Source organism: Anolis sagrei, chromosome 1, assembly GCF_037176765.1.
Source record: "Anolis sagrei isolate rAnoSag1 chromosome 1, rAnoSag1.mat, whole genome shotgun sequence".
Lineage (NCBI taxonomy): Eukaryota > Metazoa > Chordata > Lepidosauria > Squamata > Dactyloidae > Anolis > Anolis sagrei.
This window is the reverse complement of record NC_090021.1, coordinates 239,445,676-239,461,552: the sequence shown is the minus strand read 5'-3', so window position 1 is coordinate 239,461,552 and position 15,877 is coordinate 239,445,676. Positions and strand designations below refer to the sequence as shown.

At 38.3% G+C, this 15,877-nt stretch overlaps 1 protein-coding gene across 1 annotated transcript in view; it reads left to right on the top strand.

The window, feature by feature from the left end:
• LRP5 (LDL receptor related protein 5) overlaps window positions 1–15,877 on the top strand; it is a 139,583-nt gene that overhangs the window by 37,604 nt on the left and 86,102 nt on the right. Inside the window, exon 2 of the mRNA XM_060769762.2 lies at window positions 2,612–3,008. Within this exon, the coding sequence (XP_060625745.2) occupies window positions 2,612–3,008 (397 nt within the window). The remainder of the gene's footprint in view (window positions 1–2,611; window positions 3,009–15,877) is intronic.

The window sequence follows — 15,877 nt, the reverse complement described above, 5'->3', positions numbered from 1 at the left end:
AAATCCAGTTGCTGCCTCCTGCAGAATTCTGGGGTTTGTAGTTTAGGGAGGAGCCTTTAAGGCCTCACTAAACTACAAACCCCAGAATTCTGCAGGAGGCACAAAACAGATTTAATGTGGATTCATTCTCTATGGCAGTGGTTCTCAACCTGTGGGTCCTCAGATGTTTTGGTATTCAACTCCCAGAAATCCAAGCAGCTAGTAAAATGGCTGGGATTTCTGGGAGTTGTAGGCCAAAACACCTGGGGACCCACAGGTTGAGAACCACTGCTCTAGGGTGATGAAGTAGTAAGTTTTACAAATGGGGATGAAGTTGTAGTTAAGAAATAGAAAACTAACAGTGACAAATAGAGGCCGAAATACTATAAAGTCACCAGATTATCTGATCTTGGAAACTAAGCAGACTCATCCTGGTTAGATTTTGGATGAGAGAACACTAACTGATGCCAGGTGCTCTAGATTATATTTCAGAGGATGGAATTGGGAAACCACATCTGGCTAAGCATGCCTTGCTTAAGAAAGCCCTGTGAAATTCATGGGGTCACCATAAGTCAACAGGTGACTTGAAAGTACATATAACACACCCAACAGTGACCGATACAGTAAATATATTGGGCTGAAAGTGAGGCAAGCGGATAGTTCTTGCTCAAATCCGGAACATTGCTGTCACATGTTTTAATGAATCACACATATAAATTTTTATAGCAATATAGAATGGAATAAAACCTGTGTGGCAGAACCTAGACAAGAGAAATTTGAAATGTGGTATTGCAAGGAAACCTGTTTTAGATGTTGCGGTATTTTTACTGTTGTATGTGAACTGGAAATTCTGGATTGAAGACTCTGTACTAATATATCTGTCAGTGCTGGCCTAGTCTACATGTTCTTCTTGGAACTGACTGACAAGTGTTTGGGTCTCTGTGCATTTAGGAGTCTAAAATATCAGCTGGAGCTAAACATTTCTTGTAGGGAAGCCAACAATTGATTAGTAAAAGCTTCAAACAGTTGTTGCTGGAACTTGTGTAACTGCTACAGAGGGCTTGAAGTGACAAATAATTTGGCAGAGTAATTTCTGTGTTAGTTTAGGCTGAAAAGCTGTTTGGCTGGGCAAATCCCAAGTGAAATTTGGCTATTTGCAGCTCAGTCTTTTGGGGTGCATTTGTTGTTGTTCTTTCCCATCAATTTACAGTAATTGTATGGATGAGAGACTTCCAGCAGTTGTTGCCATCACCCACCCTCCTTTCCTACAGTCTTCTACTTTATCAAGTATTAAGTTTTCTGACAAGTTACATCATCTCATGATATGTCCAACATGCAACAGACTCACTTCTAGAAAGAGTCAGATTTTCTCCAAGACTCATTTACTGGGATCAATAGACTTCTCCAGCACTACATTTCAGATGTGTACATTTTCTTCCCATTTGGCTCATTTTCTTCTATCTTCTCAAGTTATATTTGGTGAGGACAATAAACCTGGTGCATTTTTCTTATGCAGCAGTGGTGATGGGCATATTTTTGAGTGGACACTGGAACCCTATTTTCTGATTCACTACTTCAACCACAAAACTTACCATGATTCCTGGTAGCCCTGGTCCTAGCAGTGAATCATGTCCATACTTAAAAGTAGTGACTAGAAAAGTAAAGCTCTCTAATAACTGCCTTCTAATGCTTTCAAGGACTGAAAAATTGATAGGTCTCTTTTGGGAGTTGAGAAAAAAATTATAGGGTCTCTGATACATCCCATCTTTAGGAATGTAATAGAGAAGTCCCTATACTAGATATGTATTAGTATCATCAGGAGGGCAAATAAAAAATGAAGGCCTTTTTTGAGTGAGATCATATAAAGAAAAGTATTTCTCTACAATTGAAGGATGAAGTATATCTTTATGTAGGAATGAATTTAGAGGAGAACCAATGATCTTATGGATTTTCAATACATTAATGTAATAAGCTTTCAGGTTTATTGTAGAATTTAGCTGATATCATTAAAGAAGAATTGTCAAAACATGAATACTACTACTACTACTACTACTACTGATAATAATAATAATAATAATAATAATAATAATAACTTTATTTTTGCATCTTGCCACCATCTCCCTGGAGGGACTTGGGGCGACTTACATGGGGACAAGCCCGATCAACATAGTTTAAAATATAACACAATAAAAATCATAAAACAGTATCAGAAAACAGTATAAAACAACCATTGAACAAAAAATGGCCTGACATAGTAAACAATTTCTGAGCTCAGGTGGTGGGCTGGTACAAATCACTTACAAGGACAGGGCTGATGGATAAAGTGCAAAAGCCAAATGACGGATTAGGAGTAGACGGGCAATATGAAGTAGAACACCATATCTGTAGGCAGAGAACTGTAGTAAAGTGCAAGGGCTAGAACTTCTTTTGTCGAGTGCTTGAAAAAGTCGAAGACATATTTTAGTTGTGTTTAAAATCTTTAGAATATCAAACATCACATTCCTTGCTTACATGGCAAATCCTGGATGGTTTACGGTGGTTGGACATCACTGCTTGATTTTATTGAGAATTAATGGAATAGTGAAGATTTTAATATATTCTTATAATATTTTATATTTTCCCCCTTCTACAGCATCTCCGCTCTTGCTTTTTGCTAACCGACGAGATGTTAGACTGGTGGATGCCGGAGGAGTGAAGGCGGAGTCAACAATCGTTGTCAGTGGCTTGGAAGATGCTGCTGCAGTTGACTTCCTGTACTCTCAAAGTGTTATTTACTGGACAGATGTGAGCGAAGAAGCCATCAAACAGACTTACTTTAACCAAACTGGGAATCTGGTGCAGAATGTCATCGTTTCAGGTCTGGTTTCCCCAGATGGTCTGGCATGTGACTGGATTGGTAAAAAATTGTATTGGACAGACTCTGAAACGAACAGGATAGAAGTTGCTAATCTCAACGGAACATCTAGGAAGGTTCTCTTTTGGCAAGACCTTGACCAGCCAAGAGCAATAGCCCTGGATCCAGCTCACGGGTAAATGCCTTTCTTTTAATTTGTTTGCATTGGCTTGAAGGATCTTAGTTGTTTAGTTAGGATTTTTTGCCCTGCTACGCAAAATATAATTGCTTATTTCAAAATCTGTTTTCTTGAGTATTTTTTTCTCTGAAGATATGTTTAAAGAAAACATGGGAAGAGATGACAAGCTATGTAAGAGCACCCTGATTTAGACTGCCAAAGAAAACATTTCATCCATCTTGTTTTTCCAGCTTAGGTTTGTCAGAAATCTAACTTTATAAATTGCACTATTTAACAACATTTGAAAAAAATTCTGTTCCATGTTTGAAAGTGTTATTCCTGTTTAATTGTGTGGTACTTACTTTGAAAGTAGTTGTTATACTCCAGAAACGTCATTTTTGTTCCTGCCACAAACTATGTTGAATTGGTAGAGTCTTTATAAGATATTCATTGAAAACTATAGCAAAATGTTCTGCAAGTTGTCCCACAAAACCAACGTTTGTGCAGTTCAGTAAACTTGCCCCATATTTTAATGATGGAACCAATTAGGAAATGACATTTATAACCCAGGAACAAGAATCGTGTTAGATAGTGTTATTAATCAGCAATTAACATGGCCAGTTAAAGCAGTTTAAGGAAGTTTTGTGTTTTCATGAGTAATAGGTTCAGTTGCATAAATCTTACTCATAACAAGTTTTCATATTTTGTGCTGTGGAAAGAAGGATACGTGTCTGGAGATGTACACTGCATTATAAATACTGACAGGTAAGAAAACACTCTGCAGTTATTGTACCTTTGAGATGTTTCCAGTCTAAACAATCATTACAGTGGAGAGAAAAAGAGAATATGCAGACTAGGAATTTGCTCAGAGACATGGAGTTTTGACTGACCTGGAATAGACTTTTTGTTTTGTGTCAAATGTGTACTTGGAAAACCTGTTACAGATCATTGCACTAGCAAACATTGTTGTGTCAAGTGCAATGTAGTTTGTAAGAAGAAAAAAAATATTATAAGATGTATGATAAGTAAAGAGGGCCCTGGAACAGGCATGAGGCAGATTGAACTGTAACAAAGTTGAATTTACTTAATTTTTCCCTTTGTATTTTACCCTAATATTATGATTCATACACTGACTTGTTTAGAAACAGGTTAAAATAAATATTATACATTTTTTTCATGCCAGGAGCAACTTGAGAAACTGTAAGCCACTTCTGGTGTGCAATAATTGCCCATCTGCAAGGACATTGCCCAGGGGACACATGGATGTTTTACCATCCGGTGGGAGGCTTCTCTCATGTCCCTTCATGAGAAGCTGGAGCTGACAGTTCACCTCGCTCCCTGATTTGAACCTTTTGGTCAGCAGTCCTGCTGGCACAAAGGTTTCACTCATTGCGCCACCGCCAGCACACGGTTTTAGAAGAATTCCTGCCATAGTTTTGTAGTGTAATTCCTATAGTTTGGCGTCCATCATAAATATTTATCTTGTGCAGATTTTTGAAGTATGGTGACTGTGATAAAAAAGATGTTCTGAGAAGTTTTTTTTTTCTTGTCTTACCTTTCTTTAGACAGCAATGATGGAACATTAATTGATTTTCCAGAGATCTATTTGATTATTCTATTTGAATAATCTTTAAAGGGACATGTCTTATACATATCTAATATGTATTACAGATCCTGTTTATGGAAATATGCTGATGGTTGTCAGAGTTTCTGTATTCTAGTTGACCACTCTTAATAAATGTAGCTGTACTGCCATCTAGGAGTATAAATTCCTAAATAACCCCCCATCTTTTTTTCCTCTGTTGCCTTTACCAGTGGAAAATATTTTAGACTTAACTTTCAGGGGGGATAGCAACAAAATGCCCCCTTATGTGATCCTCTTAATCTGATGTAATTTGAAAACAATTTGTCCTTTGTGCCATAATTTTAGCGCACATGCTCCTCTCACAATTATTTTGCCACTTTTTAAATCTCATCAATATAGGACATAATGTCAGGAATTAAAGATAATTTTTACAAAAATTTCTTCAAGGCCTGTAATATATATAATATCTTGTTGTGGAACGTGGGTTCTTTTAGTTTAGATCAGTGCTTTCCAACCTTATTTTGACCAGGGAACTCTGTCCAACATTAGTACCAAAAGGGTTACGAATCAGTTTTTGGTCAAATTTAGATTCGGTTTGGGATGCTGATTCAGAAAATTGCATTGGATATACCACATCAGCTCTAGTTTCTGATACAGGAGATATGCCATGGTCAGCGACAGGGAAGGTGTGGCAGGTGGCACAAAAGGAGTGGAAACAAAATAAATTAAAATAAATAAATAAAGAGGAAGGAGGCCCACAGACCAGATTTTCATCCTTTCAGCCCATTGGTGGTCTGCGGCCCACAGGTTAAGAACCACTGTTTTTGATGGACAGGTTCCCTCATAACTGAAGCAGAAAATATGTACAGAGTTCTTCTTTTGGGTTAATCTCTGGATTAATCTCTTTTTCAGATCTACACCCAAACCTGGAGTGTATGAGAATCTTTCAGCAGCTAGGCAGCAGAACCAGTAGCGTTTATAGATAAGATTGTAAAAATCTGGGATCTTTTGCTTGAGGGATCTTCACAATCCCAGTTCTAGAAGTCTCGGTGGAATGACACATTTTGTTTGTTTCTATGTAAAACATTTCTGTCCTGGCCTTCTGTTGTAACAATGATGCTGAGGGCAGTTTGCATCATATTAAAGCAGTTCACAAAACAGATAATAAAAACCAGCAATAGAACCAGTGACACAGACCATAGCAAATAAAATCATTTTAAACACAGCAAGTAAATAAAAAACCTCAGTTAAGTAGGCCAAAAGCCTGCTGAAACACAGATGTCTTGGCCAAGCAGTGAGGGGTCAGGAGAAGGAGATGGGCTTCAGAAGCGTGAACTTTCCAAAATAGTTCCATCACCGTCCCCTCCAGACATAAATTCTAATTTACAGGAGAGAACTTTTGTATTACAAAAGGCATGTTTACAAATGCTCCCTTGGAAAAGCTCTGTTATGACACTGTTTTATCTTCCAGCTAGATGCCTCTGAGAGTTAATATCTGACACTTTTATTGACTATTTAGTGCAAGAGATTTAATTATTGTGGTTCAGCGTTCTTTTTGATAGATGGCTTCAATATTGGGACAGGCAAGATATTTTTTACCTTACAAAAGCACTAGAGTTATTCTGAACTCAGGAGGAAACACCCACAAAATATATGAATTTGCTAAGTTCACTTCCCCATTTCTAGATATTCATATTGATGAATTATAACTATAATATATTGGTGGCATTTTAAAATGTTGCTTTTATTGCAGAAAAGAACATTGTTTTCAGCATAAACAAAATGCTGTTGCTTATTGGAGGGAAATCTTTCCATGAAAGCTGATTCTTTTCCAAGTGCAAATGCAGAACATGCAGAAATCCTCTGTTGGCATAATGTTTGCTAGTAATTTGGAGTTGGATCAGTACCATGCAACATTCTACCACCCACTTACAAAAGGAAAAAAAATCCTTTTCCTTCCCTGTACTTTTTTGTTATTATTATGCTTTCAAAATCTGCAGTACCATCTATTTCAAACGTCTGGTTTTAATCAAACTTTGGCCTGACATCCTGGACGATGAATGTAAGATTTGTTCTGCCAATGCATTGTCCTTCTGCTTAGCCAAGTCCAGAGCAGGTGGTCTTCTCCTCCCCAGCCCCAGTTCTTGGACATTGATTGTCAGTGTCTCCCTTCACTCTCCCTTCCCTTGGTAGAATATTCTTCCTAGATCCTCTCCCCCCCATCCCAGGGTTACTTATATTTGGGTTGTTGTAGGTTTTTCGGGCTGTATGGCCATGTTCTAGAAGCATTCTCTCCTGACATTTTGCCTGCATCTATGGCAGGCATCCTCAGAGGTTGTGAGGATAGCTGCCATTGATGCAGGCGAAACATCAGGGGAGAATGCTTCTAGAACATTTTTTTAATGGCACCAAGTGATTTTACGGCATTTTGTTCCTTTTTAAAAAAACCCAAGTCAGTTAACACTTTTCAGAAAAACCATAATACTGAGTAGGATTTTGTTACAAAGTAAATACACAAATGTCCTGTTGCTATAAACTTCAGCAAAAGTGTCAATACAATTAATCATGAGAATGCTTAATTAATTCGTATAGTACACAAGCATAGGGCACAAATGCGATGGGACTATTTGCAATGGTGTAACAAACATAATAATTATGTTTTCCACATAATTAGTCCGATCTTCCAAAAGTCATGCAGACAAACTTTAACATATCCAAAATAGTCCCATGTGAGTTCAAGATGAGATAAAAAGTCCTGGGAACACTACAAACATGAGTATTATGTTTGTTACATCATTGTAAATAATCCCATCGCATTTGTGCCCTATGCTTGTGTACTATACGAATTAATTAAGTATTCTCATGATTAATTGTATCAATACTTTTGCTGCAGTTTATAGCAACAGGACATTTGTGTATTTACTTTGTACTTATAGATATCTGTGTAGAGTATAGGATTTTGTTACACCAACAACTAGTTTCAAAAATGATTTTTGTAAGTGTGGGACAGAAATAATTGTCACACTTCTGAAAGAGTAATCTTTGTGTACCTTATTATTATTATTATATTTACATTATTATTATTATTATTATTATTATTATTTTATTTCGTATCACAAAGTCGAACACTTCCCAAGCGTATAGGACTGTGTGATGTATTTTCGAATGATGCGTGCAGATCCAAGTAAGGTGGTCTTTTGCAATTGACAGATTGTGATTTTGTTTATGTTTATTGTTTCCAAATGCTGGCTGAGATCTTTTGGCACGACACCCAGTGTGTCGATTACCACTGGGACCACCTGTACTGGTGTTTGGCAGAGTCTTTGCAATTCGATTTTGAGGTCCTGATAACAGCTGAGTTTTTCCTGTTGTTTTTCCTCAATGCAACTGTCACTTGGTATAGCGACATCAATAATCCGAACTTTTTTCTTTTCCACAATCATGATGTCTGGTGTATTGTGTTCTAAAACTTGGTCAGTCTGGATTCGAAAGTCCCACAGTATAAATATGTGAGAGGAAGCCACAGGGAGGAGGGAGCAAGCTTGTTTTCTGCTTCTTTGGAGACTAGGACGCGGAACAATGGCTTCAAACTACAAGAGAGGAGATTCCATCTGAACATGAGGAAGGACTTCCTGACTGTGAGAGCCGTTCAGCAGTGGAACTCTCTGCCCCAGAGTGTGGTGGAGGCTCCTTCTTTGGAAGCTTTTAGACAGAGGCTGGATGGCCATCTGTCAGGGGTGATTTGAATGCAATATTCCTGCTTCTTGGCAGGGGGTTGGACTGGATGGCCCATGAGGTCTCTTCCAACTCTTTGATTCTATGATTCTATGAGTATTTTTGCGTGCTCATTTTCCACTACTTTATTATTATTATCATTATATTCTTACCCCGCTTTATCTCCCCCGAAGGGGACTCGAAGTGGCTTCACATAAAAGCATTAGCATAACCGTTTGAAATATACAAACATACGAACATTAGCACAGGATTAAATGTAAACAGGATTTTAAAAATTGCCAGTTAACTATTAAAACAAATCCCAAGTAGATAAACCACAGCACCACCCGAGAATTGATCTTAAACACCTGCAGCTTTAAAAGTCTGTGTGAATAAAAATGTTTTAGCCTGTCCCTGGAAGGACAGCAGGGAAGGGGCACAGCCACCGAGAACGAAGGCCCGCTTTCTGGTTCCCATCAACCGAGCTTGAGATGGAAGTGGGCCTGAGAGAAGAAGGCTTTCAAACTTCTCCCTTCAGTTAATAAATGGGAATGTTAATTGTGATGATTTTGAGTATAAATAATGTTTGCAAACTCAGTTTGGGAAGCCTACATAGGTGCTTGGCCCCCTGGTGGTGCAGCGAGTTAAACTGCTGAGCTGCTGAACTTGCTGACCGAAAGGTCGGTGGTTTGAATCCAGGGAGCAGGGTGAACTCCAGCTGTTAGGCTCAGCTTCTGCCAACCTAGCAGTTCAAAAATATGCAAATATGAGTAGATCAATAGGTATCACTTCTGTGGGAAGGTAACGGCACTCCATGTAGTGATGCTGGCCACATGAACTTAGAGGTGTCTATGGACAACGCTGGTTCTTTGGTTGAGAAATGGAGATTAGCACCACTCTCCAGAGTCGGACAGGACTAGACTTAATGTCAGGGGAAACCTTTACCTTTAGCTGCTAGTCCTCACTGATATGTCTGATTTCCTACTATCTGAATTCTAGGTTTCTAGTGAAGAGGATATAGAGGTTCTTCAAATATTTATTCTATTTCACGTTGATTACTGTTGTGTTTTGTTCATCAGCCCTTCTGACACAGATGTTTCATTTTATATTTTAAATGTTCATGCTGTCTCTGTTCTGTGGTTTCCCTTCTTGTTTCAAATAAAGTTTGATCTGTCTTGGTTGCTTTCTCTGCTGGTCTTTTTGTTCATAATTAATAAGCATTAGTCTTGCTCATAAACTTCTACATACATTGTATTATTGGCCCACTGTTTTTTTTCTAATGGTCACTTATAGGTTTTTTTTTTAAAATAATGTCAGAAGCAACTTGAGAAACTGCAAGTTGCTTCTGTGTGGGACAATTGGCTATCTGCAAGGACATTGCCCAGGGGACGCCCAGATGTTTTACCATCCTGTGGGAGGCTTCTCTCATGTCCCTGCATGAGAAGCTGGAGCTGACAGGAGCTCACCCCACTCCCTGAATTCGAACCACTGACTTTCAGATCAACAGTTCAGCTGGCAAAAAGGTTTAACCCATTGCGCCACTGCGGCTCTGCACTTATAGTGAGGAATTGATTTTCCTTGGATGTTTGGTTGGCATCTACTCAGTATCGCTGTAAGAAATTATTCAAAACCCATCATTTTTTTTCATTTTGCTATAGTACTTGACATTTTAAAAATTTCCTTTCATATTACTAGATTTTCAATGTTATATTTTTGAGCTTTTTTCCCCAAGCAAAATTGTTGCTTTTCTGATGACACTTCTTTCCTTATTGTCTGTGAGGTTTGTAAAGATTATAGGACTGCAGGGAAGGACTGGCCATCTGTCAGAGACATAGCAAAATGCTTTATAAGCAATAAGGGGCTGAGGCGATTATATCTGAATCTTGTTTTTAATATGCTTTTTCTTTCTGGGAATCTCATTTTAAGTACTGATAAAATTTATATCAGATAGAGTTGGAATTGTGGAATTTGAATGTAGGCGAGTGCTTCAGACATGAACTGTATTTATTTAGAACAGTGACAAAAGATGTCAGAAAGGAGGCAGATGCACTATTGCGGAACCCCATAGTTAGTTGTAACTATGTGCTTTTAAGTCATTTCTGACTTATGATGATCCTAAAGCAAGCTATCTTGGGATTTGGTAGGCACAATTTGTTTAGAGAGTGTTTGCTTTTGCCAATCTCAGAGATTGAGAGTGTGGATTTGCCCAAAGTCATCTAGTAGGTTTCCATGGCTGAGCAGTGATCTGAATCCTGGTCTCACAGAGTCCTAGTCCAGCACTCAAACCACTGCACCACACTGTTTCTCCAGCAAGGTTTGAGATGCACGGAAATGACTGAACGCAGGACACTTGTAACATGAACCTTGCTGTCAAATGTAATGATTTTGCCAAGCAGTGAAGGAAATATATTAATAACGTTTTACTAGAATTTCTGGAATTTGTACAAAATGTAAGAGACCCTGTTCAGAGGCTGCGTGTATTTAGCCTTCCTAACTGGGAAGAACATAAGACAGTCAAAGCCAGTTCTGGCTGAGGATTATTCCTGAAACTGTTGTTTGTGTTTCAATGGAGAAACACATCGCCCATCTTAACCATTTCCCCATGAGGGTTTTGCGTGGAACAGGAAGTACTCTTTGCTGTTGTCTCAAATTGGTAGGGATTACATTGTACACAACAGGCTTTTCCAGTTGGAAGAGAGAGCAACATGTACAGTTAGGGGGAATCCCTGCTGTTATCTTTGATTTCTAGTTAGAGATAAGCTGTTTCCCCCTCCCTGTTTTGTTCCCAGTTGGAAGGGAGATGAATCTTTACAAGAGAGAGTTAGGGAGGAACAGGTGCTGGGGAGGAAATCCCCTGGACCAGTGGTTCTCAACCTGTGAGTCCCCAGATGTTTTGGCCTTCAACTTCCAGAAATCCTATCAGCTGGTAAACTGGCTGGGATTTCTGGTAGTTGTAGGCCAAAACACCTGGGGACACACAAGTTAAAAGCCACTGCCCTAGATCTTCTTAAGGTGAACTTGGGCCATTCATGTGCTGAATGAGGGCCAACAATTTTGCTTCTCCATCTAAAGCTTTGTCATCACACACCTTCCTTCATAAAGCATATTTACTTCATAAATATTCAGTAAAGAAATGGTGCAGGACATGAGCAAGAAGGACGTAGACAGTGGTTCCCAACTTTTGGTCCCCCAGATGTTTCGAACTTCAGCTCCCACAATTCCTAACAGCTGTTAAGCTGAAGTCTAAAATTACTCGTGATCCAGAGGCTGGGAACCAGTGACCTAGAACCTTGGTAAAAAAAAGTAATTAGTTCCAGATGTGAAAACCGTTCTTAATCTCTTCCTTGTACATATTTTCAGCATCTGGATTTCCCTAATAGTATTGTGGAGAGACTGTTTTTCCCAACAAGGCAAGATTCTGCATGTGTGTGGTGTTGAAACAAATGTGTTAAAACCAGTTGTTTCATTGAAAAGAGCCAGTGTGGTGTGATGGTTTGAGTGTTGAACTAGGACCAGGGTTTGCATTTTTCTGCTTGTCCAGGGAAATTTACTGGTTGAGCTTGGGATTGCTGTAAGTCAGAGACAGCATGAAGGGATACAGCAACAACAAATACCATTTTAAAATAAAGAAAATATGGGATTTGGATTGAAATTGTATGATCCTGAATACTTTTTACAAATTCTATTCCAATATTTATCCACTTTATGTATACTGTATATTGAATGCTGTGATTTTTTAAAGAGGTTTGAGTTTTTTTACATTTGATTATTAATGAATTTTGTTTTACAAAATGTTTAGAAATCTCTACGTTCTCCAGTGTGACTCTTTGATCAGTTTCCTCTGGGGAACCTACAGATTTCTAGAGAGGAATCTCTGCATCTTCCAATGTGATTCTGTGTTCAGCTGCCAGTAAGGATCAACCACAGAGTCATGCTGATGGACCTAGAAATTCCCAGAGAGGTGTTCTCTCAGTTTAAAAAATAGCAATTTGTGGTTTTTCAGTTTCATGAAGGTCCTCTGCCCCATGAAATCAAATCACTACAATGTGTAGGGCTGACTGTATACCCATTGACTTGGTTTAATCTACTGAAGTTTCATGAATCTCTAAGCCTGTTGAAGATTTGACCCTGATTTATAGGGGAACTTTATTATATGTTAGTTTAGTGCCATTTGATCAGATAGATCATATAAGGCTGTGATGTATGCTGTTTCAGGCCCACCTATACTACCATATTATGCAGTTTGAAATAAGTGTGGACTCATACAATGCAGTTTTCCTGCATTGAACTGCATTATACATCGCAGTGTAAATATGGCATCTGCCCTCTAACTGCTTTGAATCAGGACACTTTGGGCTCCCTCCACCAGAAGATAATGACATTGGCTAAGGTAGCAGGATGTTAAATATTTAAGGCAAAAGCTGTGCCTGGCACATGAAATGTTACTGAAATGCAGTCTCTCCAGAACTGCACTGGAGGACCTAGAAAATGCCTAGTTGACAAATGCCTAGAGCAAAAAGCCTGGAAAGAGGCAGACCTTGTGGTCAGAGAGAGTGGCTTGAGAAGTACACGTGCTCTCTCTCCCCATCTAAAACATATTTCTGAAGCCAGAATTCTGTCCATTTATTATTCTGTCCTATGTGAAATGGACCAAGGCACTGCTGGCTGATAATGTCAGGTGCAACGTTAGAGAATAAGCAAGTACATGAGATCAGTCCCTGATATTGTGGAGGACAGTATTAAGTTCTGTGATGATGTGGTCAGGGTTGACATTGGTCTGTCACAGGATTTGCTGTGATGTATCTGTATCTTTTTATTATGTCTGCTGATGCTGGAGAGGATTAAGACCACCACCAATGTCATCCCATTCAATTTTTTATCTTTTGCTTCCACCGCAAACCAGTACAATAGTTGACATACAAATTAACCTACATACTGTTTAAAAATGTAACAGATTATCATCCAAATGCAATTAAATTATGTAGTATACCATTTAAGCACTAAAAAAGAACAAGCAAGTGCAGACCCATCACCTCATACCTGTAATACACATGAATGGGTTGTCATTGTTCCAGACACAGTGTTGGTTACTGATGATAATTTTGAATCCTTTCTCTGGGGACGATGGGTGAGCAACAAATGGTGTTCTGTTTTCTCTTCTGGATTTGTCTTGTGATAAGCTAGAATCCATGAGCCTGTGAGTTGTTTTCCTCCCCACTTTATTTGGCGATTTTGTGGGGAAAATACTTTATTTAAGTCTTTGAATTGTGAATTTCTCTGTGATGGTGCTGAAAAGATGCAGTTGCATCACAAGACTTGGTGCAGATGGTAGATTTCATACAGTATTCTGGTCAGAAACTAGAATCATGTAACATGCAACTGTCTATAGGTTTCCAGTTTAAAGTAGTTCATGTATCTCTGTGATGTTGTTGCGCTGAGAGAGAGCCTTTTATGAACTAGCCTAGATTCAGGATGATAGTGGGGACAGAATGCACTAAGATCTTGGTGGAACCTTTTGAGGATCCATTTCTTTTACTTTGATACCCCAAACATATTGGTGTGGTTTCATTCTATGCCTGATTTCCACCTCTATTGCTCATCTTAAATTTTAAATACTAAGTTTAATATGAAATGGAATAATTAGAATTCCTCCAGGAAAAATGAGTTTTTCATGGTTATCTCTAGTAGTTACTGTAGAACCTATGTTTGTGCATACACATATGTGAAGATATTAATTATAAACATGAAAGATAAATATGACTATGTCTCAACTGAAATTATTTACTCTAAAAATCATCCATTTGTAAATAGATACTGTCTGTGCAGGCATAGCATAGTGGTTGGTTACTAAGATTTCTCAATTGTAATTTACATTTTACAATCAACTATTTTTTCATTTCATCCACAATTTGAAGTAAATATTTCTTTCTAAAATGCCTAATAATCAGTTGCGATGGGGGAGAGAAAACCTTATTGAAAATGACACCTGTTTTAGGTCATTATCTTGATTAGTATAGCTGAAATGATACAAAATAGCATGCAAGCTTCTAAGCTATCTAGAATTCTTCATTTTGGATAGAAATCACAAATACACATAGAGGGAAGGAGGGGGAAATATGTATTGGCAGAATTGGTGTTTAGACACAGCTTTAAGACTGAACATTGAAGCATGTCTCAGACATTAAGTTGCGATTCTATGATGCATGAAGCATGTTTCCATTTGCTGCAACTCTCCAGTTAAATTGAAGAATCATTTAGCAATTGGTCCCCCAGAGCTGCCTCTGCAAAAAGGTTCTCCGATAGAGGGGAGAATAACATTCAAACTTGTAGGATCACTTCTGTGAGTGACATGTATTCAACAATTCTTAAGCTATTATTATTGTTGGTTATTTGTTTCAAAAGTGTTTTGCCCTCTTTGAAACATTTCTAACATTCAAAGTGCATTGGTCCTTCAGGTAGTTTTGATAGGTACCAACTATGAGGAACTCTTTTGTTCTGAGACAAAACGTCTCCCACCAAGCTGCACATTCCCTCTCACTACATTTTGTCTCACTCCATTCTTTCTCAATCAATATTATAGAATTTTAAATTCATCAGACCTTGTCAGGGGTCTGTAAAGAAACAAGCACAACTCCTTGCATACATCCCTATTCTATGAGTCCTGTTAGAGGATATGAAGACAGAGTAGTGTTTGGGTTCAAAGCCCGCTCAGCCATAGAACCCACTGAGTGATCTCAGCCAAGCCATGCCCTCTCAGCCCAGAAGAAGGTAATATAAAATTTGTTATGGAGAAATCTTGCCAAGAAAAGGCCTTATGGTCACCATAAATCAAAAATAACTTGAAGCTACACAAGAAGAAAATATGTAGGGTCTTTAGATAATTGCTGTTCTTCAGATATAGTTGGTATAATTTGCTATTGGAAAATGTATACTATGGTAGGTTGTTGTCCAATTTCTAGAATCCCTACTACTACTACTACTACTAATAATAATAATAATAATAATAATAGCAGCAGCAGAAGCAACAACAACAACTTCTGAATCCAGACTGACAAAGTTTTGGAACACAATACACCAGACATCACGATTGTGGAAAAGAAAAAAAATTATTGATGTCGCCATACCAGGTGACAGTCGAATTGAAAAAAACCCAGGAAAAACTCAGCCATTATCAGGACCTCAAAATCGAACTGCAAAGGCTGTGGCATAAACCAGTACAGGTGGTCCCAGTGGTAATCAGCACACTGGGTACCGTGCCAAAAGATCTCAGCCGGCATTTGAAAACAATAAACATTGACAAAATCACAATTTTCAACTGCAAAAGGCCACCTTACTTGGATCTGCGCTTATCATTTGAAAATATGTCACACCGTCCTAAATGCTTGGGAAGTGTTCAACGTGATTTTGTGATACGAAATCCAGCATATAGATCTCATTTGCTGTGTCATACTGTGTTTTTCTGTCAGTAAAATAATAATAATAATAATAATAAACATACAAACAAACAATTAAAAAAACAAAACTTTATTTCAAGGCTGCACCTCTCTCCCGAAAGAGAGTGGTTTACAGCAGAAAAACAGGCAAACAT